Genomic DNA, 10570 nt, shown 5'->3' with positions numbered 1-10570 from the left:
CAAATACTTGTAATGTTTACCCTGTTTTTTATGAGTGTATATACACGTGCTTTGGGTTTGCTTAGATAACCTTGCTTCATTTCTATTGGCTGCCAAGCGGATTATGAAAACCGGCGACATCCAATCACACACATCAAAGCTCACAGAGTAATTATCTTAGAGGGCAGGAAGTGGTGTTTATTATCTGTGCTGTGCTCTCTCTCTGTAGAACAAAGGTGTTTTAGAGGCAAGTTGTATTAGGTAATATAACAGACCTAGAAATCTGTCAAAGTTTCATGTCCTGAAGACTTCAAAACATGTGATCTTGTCCTCACTTATAATTTAACTTGTTAGTATAGTCATATCATGAGTTCTGAAATGTCTTCAGATATTCCAGACATATTCAAAGCCCTGCTTGAGGACCCTTTCTCCTTCCCCAACATCAACAACGATGGTAAGTGCATATCTCTCTGTGTTACATGTGCATTGAAGTTGGCTTTTGGTAATCATTTGCTGACTGTTTTAAAGCACTTCTAGCATGTTGTTGATATTCAATGTGAAGATTTAATAAATTGTGTGGGTTGTTGAAAAAAATCACTGCTGGAAATTGTGAATGTAAATTGCTTTCTTTGATCATAGCAATACATAATAATAGAAATTAAACTGTAAGCCCTTAACTAGAACAGAAGCAATCCTGTACTACAGAGATCCAGCAAAATCTGGAGACTTTACTGCTCTAACACACCCTGTTAATCTCACTTAAACTAAATTAATAGATGTGTTAGAGCAGGTACAGAGTCTCTCCACTGAAGATGGGAACAACTGCCCCAAAGACAAAGTAATGCCCAGATTAGATTAGATTAGATTAGATTAGATCTGTCACAATATAGACTAGTGCCCAGAATACACTAATGTAAAGATGCATTATATCTTTACACTTGAAATACACCACATTTTGCATACAGAGATATGCTTAAATCATGAAACGTATCAAACAGAAGACAGAAATCAGTATTGAGATGAAATTAAAGTTAGTTATAGATTTATCTGATTTGTGGCATCCAGAGAACAAAGTTGTTTCACTGCACATCAGCACATCAGCCTTGTTTTTATTCTTGAAGGAACGCTTGGTATACATTTATTTCTAGCACAATTCCATTAGGTATAATATACCATATATGCACAACATTTTATTTTTGTTTTTGTAACGTCCAGGACTTGCAAAGTGATGCTGGTAACCTGGCAAAGCAGTTATTACACTGTAGTATACAGCCACGTGTGTGTTATTGACATCGCCTGGGTTATGGTTTAGAGGTAATAACCATGTTTTGCTATATGGCCATGTGTGATGAGACAAATATTCCTGGAAACGTCTTTAAATCTCGCGAGAGTTTGGACATCAAAGGGGCACCGCCTCCTGGTTACCAACAGTTTAATAGGTCCAACTGTGTGTTTCGAAAGCGACAACGGCACGTGCAGGGCCATGTGTGTGTGTGTGTGTCGTCCATGTAGACTTGGAGACTAAGGCATCAGCTTTCACGTTTAGTGTCTGCAGATTATACATTTCAGTGATTTTGCAAGGTTTCCAGTACAAAACGTTTTCCCCACTCTGATTTTGCCTTTTTATTATTTCTCTATTAAAATTTTTATTACCTGTTCTAGTTGTTGTTATTTTGCATTTCTCGTCGTGTTTATAGGTCTGTGACTGTGTGTGTGTGTTTGTTTAGGTATGAATTCGGACATGGACACTTATGTGCGTGCTCGCAGCCCCCTTGCGCGTCAAATCTCTTGTACATTATTCATATTGGTGAATCCTGATTGGCCCGTCCGTCTGCGTACACATCTGCATTTATTAACGTGGGCGGGGTTTAATCTGCATATGAAGGAAGCTCGTGTGTGCACAATATGGAGTGAAAGGCAGCAGGCTTGTTTATAGGGCGCGGTAGTGTTTACGAGTGTTTTTAGCCGAAATTAGTTACCAAAAAGCTCTTTTGACCTATATATATTGTGACACTGAAAAACAAAATGTCAGCGGAAAAGCTAACGGTACGTTCGGAAGAAGGCGGTGGTCCTCCGGCTGCGTTTCCAGTGGCGTTACAGAAAATACTGGAAATTCCTCCTCCGAATGTGTTGGAGTGTGCAGACGGTACGTAGGTCACTGATCTCTTACAGACTTTTGTGCATAATGTGTTATAATGTGTTATACAGGCCATGGGGGGAAAAGAACAAACGCCACTGAAAGTGTGAAGAAGATAAATAAAGCAGTTAAAGGCAAAGTTGCCCTAATAAACCTGTAGGCTTCATGTTATGACACACACATGTCATGTAGCCCCCCCCCCTCTCTATATGTGTATATATATATATATATATATATATATATATATATATATATATATATATATATATATGTGTGTGTGTGTGTGTGTGTGTGTGTGTGTGTGTGTGTGTGTGTATATAATATATATATACTGCATGTATATATATGCACACTAAAAGTAAAAACAATGCTAGTGCAATAATTTAATGATACTAGCTATAAGGCATGAAACTATCATAATATACAAGTTTAGGGTTAGATTTCATCAAAGGAATACTCATAGTAATCTATGCGCTTGGATATTTAATGTATTCAGAAAATAAATGAAAAGAATATAAAATATTTTTGTCATCCAATCAGATATTTATATAGTTGTTCTAAATGTGGATTCAGCTAGTGCCTTAAATGAGCTGACAATTCCATCGACACTCCCAGAGTACAGGGATATTTTGCTAAACATCAGTTTGCAATATAATGAGATGAGCGAGGCAAATATTGGCTTTTTTTTAGTAAATTGTAGTTTATAAACAACAAGTGTTAAGTACCTGTTTAAAAAGATTTCAGCTCTGGGTTTTTATTCCATGAGAATGGTCCCCATGCCAAATCTATACCAAATAGACCTTTGAATATTTCTTTTGTGTGTTCCTATAATTAATGACACTTACAGTGTAGTCACACATATTACAGAGAACAGAATATATGTTTGAAACAACCACGATTAGTCACCCCCTATTAAAGTTTTGTAATAAATCAATAAATAAATCAATAAATAAATGATAATAATAACAATAATTGTAGTGACCATTTGTCAAATCAAATGAAATAAAAAAAATAATCAAACTTAACTCCAGAATAACTCTAATAATCACCAAGATACACCATGGGTTGTGGTTTACGCAGTTAAAGGATTGAGTCCAAGCCAGATGATGCGTTTGGTGAGCTTTATTAAAGGGAATTTTGCATCTCCTGCTCCTTGTGCCCAACTGGCTTGATAAACTGGTAAAAAAATACCATAGGCCCACCCAGGGGCATTCTGGGCTGCCACATCCGAACCCCTTTTATACCCTAGGTGCACATGGCCTAACACAATAGAAAAGAAATACTCAGGGCTCTCAAGTTTTTAAGACAGGCAAGAGTGACAGATTATTTATTCAATTTCCATTTATTAATTTGTGTATGAGAGAGAGATTATGACTGGTGTTGTTTATTGTAAGTGTTTGTTGCCTTTTTGGACTCCTTTATCATTTTTAATGTTGGCTCCCATTTAAAACAGTTCGGCCCAAGCCCAGCCATTTTTAGTGTCATGATTGAGGACAATGTCCCATCCAGAGACAAGCTGTTTTGTTTTGAGGTTTTGTTCAATCCGACCATCGAAAATACCCTCTGGGCATCAGAATGAGAATGTGGAAGCACTAAAACCAAGACTACTTGTTCTGAGCAGGTGTTGTCAGTGAACAGGCTGTAAAACTGTTAAGTTACAGACACTCATGAAAAACTCATGCTGATTATCTGGGAAACATTCTCTAACAGCAGTCAAAATGTCATTGTTTGTGTCAAACAAGTTGTGAATTTGTTGTAACATTACAACAGGAGATCATGACTTACTCTGTGCTCAAAATGATGCTCGCAGCTCCAGTGGTTTTCTCTGTGGGTGAACGAAGATGATGCTAAACAATTCCAGGATATGCTTTTTTTTTCATTGGTTGTTGTGTTAAATCTTACCCATATACAATAGTGCTATTTTCTATTGGCTATTGTGTAGCCTCTTTTTTTGATTGGCTGATAAGTGTCAGACTCAACTAAGAACTCCAGGGGAGACGCGCTTGATTCCTGCCCGGTTCCATAGAGACAGCGGTGCAGACAGATACATTTTGGGTGCTGCGGCATATTAAATATGATAAATAGTACGTTTCTCTGTGTGAGAAATACAATGTTTGGCGGGAGAGTGTGAGAAAAGACCAAAATGAGTGACTGTCACTCTCAATGCGTGACACTTGAGAGCCCTGCATACTAAACCAATCCAATCAGAAGAATACTAAGAAAAGTAAACATATTCTAATTACCATAAAAAATTAACACAAAAGACCAAAAAATAAACTACTTAACAAACAAAATCTTAACATTACACAAACAAAAATAGACAAATGGCTCCTACAATAATAATAATTACAAATATAAAATGAAATGAATTGTTCAACTAAAACCAGAAAATATAAGTATTTTAGTAGAATTCTATGGTAATGTTATTGTTTGTGTGTTTGATGTTGTAGAAAATGAGAAAGAGAAGCTTTCAGGAGATGATGTGGACTCCAGAGGTGGAGTCAGTGGACTGGGGCCATCGGCTGCCTTGACCCCTGCTATTTGGGACAAGACAATTCCGTATGATGGCAAAACCTTTCATCTTGAGTACATGGATCTGGAGGAATTTCTGATGGAGAATGGTATTTCTGCTTCTGAACAAGTCCAACAGAAGACCATTGCTAAAGAGAGCTCCAAGCAGCTACTAGAGGAATCCTCCCCCATCATCCCAAAGACAGAACCAAGCCCAGCAGCCCCCATCTCTCTTCTGCCAACCCTGGAACTGGAGCAGTGTGATGAAGTCATAACAACTGTTGTATCAAACTTAGACTCAACACAGACCAAAACAGGTCAGTATAGAATAGAAATGTCAGACTCAGGTCATGACCACAGACAAACAGTTATCATAACATGTCACCAAATATACTCATTAATGGATTTGGTCATTAGCTCATTTAGTTGGATCTGGTGTATATGAAGTGTTAGTGAAGTAAACATTCAACTCTGCAGTGTGTTGTCATACACCTTGATAAGAGTTTGTAGCTACTTTGTTTAAATCTGTTCAGAAAACAACACACAAAATATGACTAATATAGACTATATGACAAAATATGACTAATTATGTACATAATACATAATTTCTTTGGTTTTTGTTACACATAAATTCATTACAACCAACTTCACTCTCAAAAACCCAATAGACCCCAGAAGTTAACATATTTTTGCTAGTAAAATAACTAGTACATCTACAATAACTACAACTATCAATTTACAAAACATTAGAAATAGCATTGATGTGTGTTGTCTGTACACCGGCTCGATGCATACTCATACGACCGTGTATTTCAGGCTTAAACACAGAGAGGGAGCGTCTGACACCAGACCCCGTTAACCCAGAAGAAATTGAGATAGCAGTGAACTTTGAGCCAGATCCTGCAGACCTTGTGCTGTCCAGTGTTCCTGGAGGAGAGCTCTTTGACCCTCGCAAGCATCGCTTTAATGAAGAGGATCTCAAACCACAGCCCATTATCAAGAAAGCCAAGAAAATGTTTGTGCCTGAAGAGCAGAAGGTAGGTCAATCATTTCAGGTAGAACTGTGTGCATGACTGTTTTTCAATATACTGTTTTATACCACTGCGGACCGGTCCTGAGGATACTTTTGACCAGTTCTTCCTATTTCTGCATACATTTGATCAATCCTCTCACTCCTGCAGTTATTTTGTTTGTCCCCTGCTCACAATTCCAAAATTAACTTTGTTCTGTTTCATTCTTTAGTTATTTATTCCACTGTAACCCTGACTATATTGTTGCACCAGTGCACACTTTACATTCAGTACATTTTTTTTAAGGAAAGTATTTTTTATTTTATTATAACAGCCAGTAATACCAATTATGCAAAAGCTCATCTAAAGCAAGCCTTGCATAATGCAGTGTTCACATTGTTTATGGATTGCAATCAACTTTTCTGCAATTCTTTCCAGGATGAGAAATATTGGCATAGGAGGAAGAAGAACAACATTGCAGCAAAACGTTCCCGAGATGCCAGAAGGCTGAAGGAGAATCAGATCACAGTCCGTGCAGCCTTCTTGGAGCGGGAGAATCTGGCTCTGAGGCAGGAGGTGGCTGAGCTGCGCAAGGATTTGGGACGCTGCAAGAAAATCGTGGCTAGCTATGAATCGAAATACGGAGCACTGCAATAGATAACAGCTGGACGATTTACATTTTCAAGAGAAGTCAGTAAATCCAGTCTATCTCCTGACTGAAACCTTTACTACATTCACATTTCGCCTTTTTTTCAGTTTACTTTATTTCTATATAGTCCAAACCTTGGAGAAAAGATTTTTTTTACTGAAACCTGGCATTAAAGTAATGGACTGTTTATAATGCATAAGGGGCAAAATGGTGACTTAAAGTGATTAATAAAGCTTTAACAGCAGAAATGAGATGATCACATGGTTAGTGAAAGCAAGTCTAACTATAATTTCATATAGCCCACCTAACTGTTATGTTTATATAATATTTTTTAATTATATTTTACCTTTTAGTAACCGTTTATCTTAATGGTACCTGCAATGGGCTTTCATACCATATTAATGAACATTGCTTGAATATTTTTAAAGCAATACTGGAGTTTGTATGCAAGGCTTAATTCAAAGTCTGTGATATGACAAAGGTGAAGTGTATTAGTTAAAACTCTTATACTAATCTTAATACAATTTGTATATGAAGCCAATGTACCTGTCAAATGAATCATTTAATTAATTATTATTATTATTTTTATTATTATTATTATTATTTCGGCCGCTCCCTGTTCAGGGTCGCCACAGTGAATCACATGGTCTGCATATTAGATTTTGGCAGAGGTTTTACGCCGGATGCCCTACCTAATGCAACCCTTCTGTTTTATCGGGGCTTGGGCTTGAGCCCGGCACTAAGCGTTACCTCTTCAGTGGCTGGGTTAGCTCCCTGCATGGGAATTGTTCCCAGGCCACGGCAAGGAGAGTGAGGGATCCTGCCACTGGACCACCAGGAGAAATAAATCTTTTTAATACCCTCCAAATAACGTGAAAATCAACTTTGTAAAGCACTTTTTTTTTACCATCTTAAAATAAGATTGAAAGGATTAAAACAAAGAAATCTCAGTCAGACCTTAATAATAATTAAGGGTTCATTTTTCTCCCTTTGATCTTAAAACAAAGTCCAAAAAAACTCATGATTTTTACATAAGCCTTTCATAAATACTCAAGCAATGCTTTATAAAATATTCATAAAATGCTTATGAATGTTAAAATGTCAGTACACTTTAAATAAAGTGTGGAACAGCAGTGCTAAAGAAGTTTGAACAGTTTACTAGAGGCCCATAACTTTCCTGTGCTTTTACGTTCTTCCCGGAAACATGAAGAGAATTAAAGTTCAGATCGAACTGGTCGTCATGATTTGGAATAGGGTTAGGGAAAACACTAAATAAAACCAGCGTGTCTTGTGACTGAATAGCTACTTCAAGTTCATCTGTCAATATTAAAAAGTCATGTGACCAATAACATGCATTAAAAATTGGTGCATTTTTAATTGAACAATTTGAATGTTTCATAGAAAGATAAATAATAACAGGTACGCATTTAATTCTGTGCTTTTTGTTTCTCTGTTTTTTATGACTGTTTCAGCTGGGTTAAAAGGCTATTTTAAAATTTCTGGTAACTATTACCCATGTTTAAATGCAGGGCTTCTTTTTCAAGGTAGAAAATGTGCATACTGTTGTAGATTAGAGTTTATCAGGGACTACTTTGCATTTCATAATATCGGTGCATATAATTGAGCTGCTTTTGAATTATTTTTAGATAAAATACAGTTAATGGCATTTTACCTCAGTGATATTTTGACAACTTGTGCTTCCTTTGTGGAATCCCCCCAATAATCTTACTGTCCAGTAGACTCTGCAAAAATATGTTTTAAGCAACTAAATTATTTACCCCTTTCTTGGTCACAAGAAAAGGGTTGTTGTACTGACCAGCTCCAGGTTAATAAGCTCAAACATAGTACAAAATGCAAATAAAAACAGATGATTTCCAGATTTGAATGGAAAGAACATATGTGCCACATTTATAATTTGTGCTGCATGTCTAAACAAATATATATTTCATGTTGAAAGGTAATTTATACATGTGTTTCTATATTCAATAATCTTAACTGATGAGGTCACTGTTCTTCTTTCATGTATATTAATGAATAAACATTATTTTAACTCCAGATCTGGAGAGTCTGAGTTTCATTCTCTTAGTTCAACTGATTGGGATCATGTGTTTGTGAACAGGGAAAGCATTATACTGTGCTGTAACAACCTGGTTTATAGAATATTGCTTTTTTGTAACTTTCATGTTGAATGTTCCAACCTTTTATGTTATTAAAGAGAACGCGTGTTGTCAGTTTATGATTCTGTGTGTTATTTTACTCCTCTGCAAGCAGAGTGACATGAACTGCACCAGCATACTGTATATCAGTGTGTATTTATTACATTGGAAAAAAGAATACTTGTACAAAAGAAAGCTGCTGAAAACACATGTAAAAAGTCATCTTCCAAATTTCCCCGTCTTCACCTCTTTTTAAAGCCATATTTTTTTCTTTCATAAAAGAGGTCAGTCTTAGAGCTGCCGAGGTTCACGATCTTCGGACAACCATCTCGCTGTGCAGCAAAGAAGAAAAACACTTTAGTAACCAAAGCTAGGTTGCAGCTTGTATTGTTGCATTACAGTGTTATGTTAAGAAAGAGTGAGTTCCAAAACTGACAAGGATAGAAATAATACTCCAGAAAAAAACAGATTTACTTACATCTTTCTCCTGAATGGTGCATTCCTTGCAGTAGTAGGCATCTGATACCCCTGGACCTCCACATATCACACATCGCCCTTGATACGAGCCGTAGTTACATTCATCACATATGCGAACGAGTGTGCAAGGCCGTACATAAGAGTCACAGATAACGCACTTCCCGTCACCTGAAGACAAGATTGACATCAAATAAAACATTTTATGAAGTTTACAGAATATTAAACTTAAGTCTTAACAGCTAATCAGTGTACAAAATATTTTCAAATTTAATATCATAAAAAAAACAACCAGGCAGAATAATTACAATTAAAAAACAGAACAAAAAGTTAAAACTGGTGATTCAAAGTAAACAGATTTCACAGAACATGTTGTACTTGGATTTTTTACATGGATTTTTTAATTCAAAGCACTGAACAACAAATTAGATCCAAGTTTTTTTAAACAATTGCCTCAAATCGTCCGTGTTGCAGAAACTTATAGACCAAGATCTGCTGTGTTTCCTTTTAACACTTACATTTTTCACAAAGCCTTCCGATGGCTGCAAAGGAAAAGCAGAAAAAAGGTCATTCATAGAAGTCCACAATGTCTTCATTATTAAGCTTTAAATCCTCCTTATCATCAGTTATTGTATGTATGTACATACACATACAAATATTTATACACACACACATTATATACACAAACACAAATTTTAGCTCATTGAATCATGTAAGTCCTAAACTCATTACACTTTTTACTAATTTTTTTTAACCATTCTTCACTGTTACACATTTTAAAGCCTGAATATTTAACAACCATTTCGAATATTACAATATTTATTCGTTGTTTCAGACATAGCATCATTTTTAAAAGTAAAACGTAGACAGATTTACAATTAATACTTCATGCAATCTTAAGAAAAAGTCTTACAAAAAGAGCGTATAATGAATAATGATATGCGTAGAAATATATTTTTATGCACTAAAAGGGTCCAGTAAATATTGCTAGTAAACATGAAATGAGTATTTATAAGAACCAGAGAGTCAATAACTAGTATTTAAGCGCTAAAACCTTTTATTGCTAAACTACAACCTAAATATTCTAGCAAACGTCTATCAATAATAGTCAGATGCTCTAACGAATAGATGCACGTCCTTTGTGTATGTATTTACAGCTATGTTTAACTTATTTGGGAGGTAAAATACAGAAATGCTAACATACAAGAACACTAAGCTAAACTTGCTAATATAGCTAAAGATGCTAACTAGCTAACAACGTGCCTAGAAACATCACGTTAAACAGTCCTGTGTTTATACAGATCGATTTTACACCACCTCCTCTCTAATATCTGTAATGCAGCTCAAAGGTCGTTCTTACCGACGCCTGCTTGCTTTCTACAGAAAATCAAATCCGGATGATGTTTAGCCATATTGTCTGCTAGCTGATTAGCCGAGGTAGCTTCGGCTACACGATACTCTGTCGTAGTAACGTCACTGCTGACCTTTCAACCCACTCTTCTTCTCCACGAAGGGGCACGCGCACACACCGCCACCATCTGGTATACACTAAGCACACAGGTTTTTATTTATTTATTTATTTTTTATTATTAATGCAAAAAGACAAACACAAAATACACATTTTGTTCAATGCCATACAACAAGAGGTATCAGT

The 10570-nt window shown here is 36.1% G+C and overlaps 2 protein-coding genes across 3 annotated transcripts; one reads left to right on the top strand and one right to left on the bottom strand.

Annotated features, from left to right (window-relative positions):
• The first annotated feature begins 195 nt into the window (after positions 1-195).
• Positions 196-8517, top strand: tefa (TEF transcription factor, PAR bZIP family member a). 2 transcript variants are annotated; one of them, XM_060859737.1, is made up of 4 exons: positions 196-433; positions 4567-4944; positions 5444-5664; positions 6076-8517. In XM_060859737.1, exons 1-4 carry the CDS (start codon positions 346-348, stop codon positions 6292-6294), a joined length of 906 nt encoding a protein of 301 aa, XP_060715720.1. In that variant the 5' UTR covers positions 196-345; the 3' UTR covers positions 6295-8517. The 2 variants fall into 2 exon arrangements, with proteins under 2 accessions (XP_060715720.1, XP_060715714.1); XM_060859731.1 differs by lacking the exon at positions 196-433 and adding an exon at positions 1852-2125.
• A 64-nt stretch (positions 8518-8581) lies between these two features.
• Positions 8582-10420, bottom strand: phf5a (PHD finger protein 5A). Its single transcript, XM_060859747.1, has 4 exons — positions 10277-10420; positions 9435-9458; positions 8921-9087; positions 8582-8774 (listed from the first exon to the last, which is right to left on the bottom strand). The coding sequence occupies exons 1-4, from the start codon at positions 10326-10328 to the stop codon at positions 8685-8687; spliced, it is 333 nt and encodes a 110-aa protein (XP_060715730.1). The 5' UTR covers positions 10329-10420; the 3' UTR covers positions 8582-8684.
• Positions 10421-10570: the final 150 nt, after the last annotated feature.

This window comes from Tachysurus vachellii, chromosome 2 (genome assembly GCF_030014155.1).
Source record: "Tachysurus vachellii isolate PV-2020 chromosome 2, HZAU_Pvac_v1, whole genome shotgun sequence".
In the NCBI taxonomy this organism is placed as follows: Eukaryota; Metazoa; Chordata; class Actinopteri; order Siluriformes; family Bagridae; genus Tachysurus; species Tachysurus vachellii.
The sequence above is the reverse complement of the archived record's forward strand: the minus strand, read 5'-3'. Positions and strand labels throughout refer to the sequence as shown.

What these genes read in the sequence shown, in the direction of transcription:
- phf5a (XM_060859747.1), bottom strand. Translation starts at nt 10,328, where the DNA reads ATGGCTAAACATCATCCGGATTTGATTTTCTGTAGAAAGCAAGCAGGC. An exon ending in TAGAAAGCAAGCAGGCGTCG is followed by an intron (nt 9,459 to 10,276) that starts GTAAGAACGACC and finishes TTTCCTTTGCAG; the next exon opens with CCATCGGAAGGCTTTGTGAA. An exon ending in CGGAAGGCTTTGTGAAAAAT is followed by an intron (nt 9,088 to 9,434) that starts GTAAGTGTTAAA and finishes TCTTGTCTTCAG; the next exon opens with GTGACGGGAAGTGCGTTATC.
- tefa (XM_060859731.1), top strand. Translation starts at nt 2,005, where the DNA reads ATGTCAGCGGAAAAGCTAACGGTACGTTCGGAAGAAGGCGGTGGTCCT. An exon ending in TGTGTTGGAGTGTGCAGACG is followed by an intron (nt 2,126 to 4,566) that starts GTACGTAGGTCA and finishes TTGATGTTGTAG; the next exon opens with AAAATGAGAAAGAGAAGCTT. An exon ending in TTGTGCCTGAAGAGCAGAAG is followed by an intron (nt 5,665 to 6,075) that starts GTAGGTCAATCA and finishes AATTCTTTCCAG; the next exon opens with GATGAGAAATATTGGCATAG.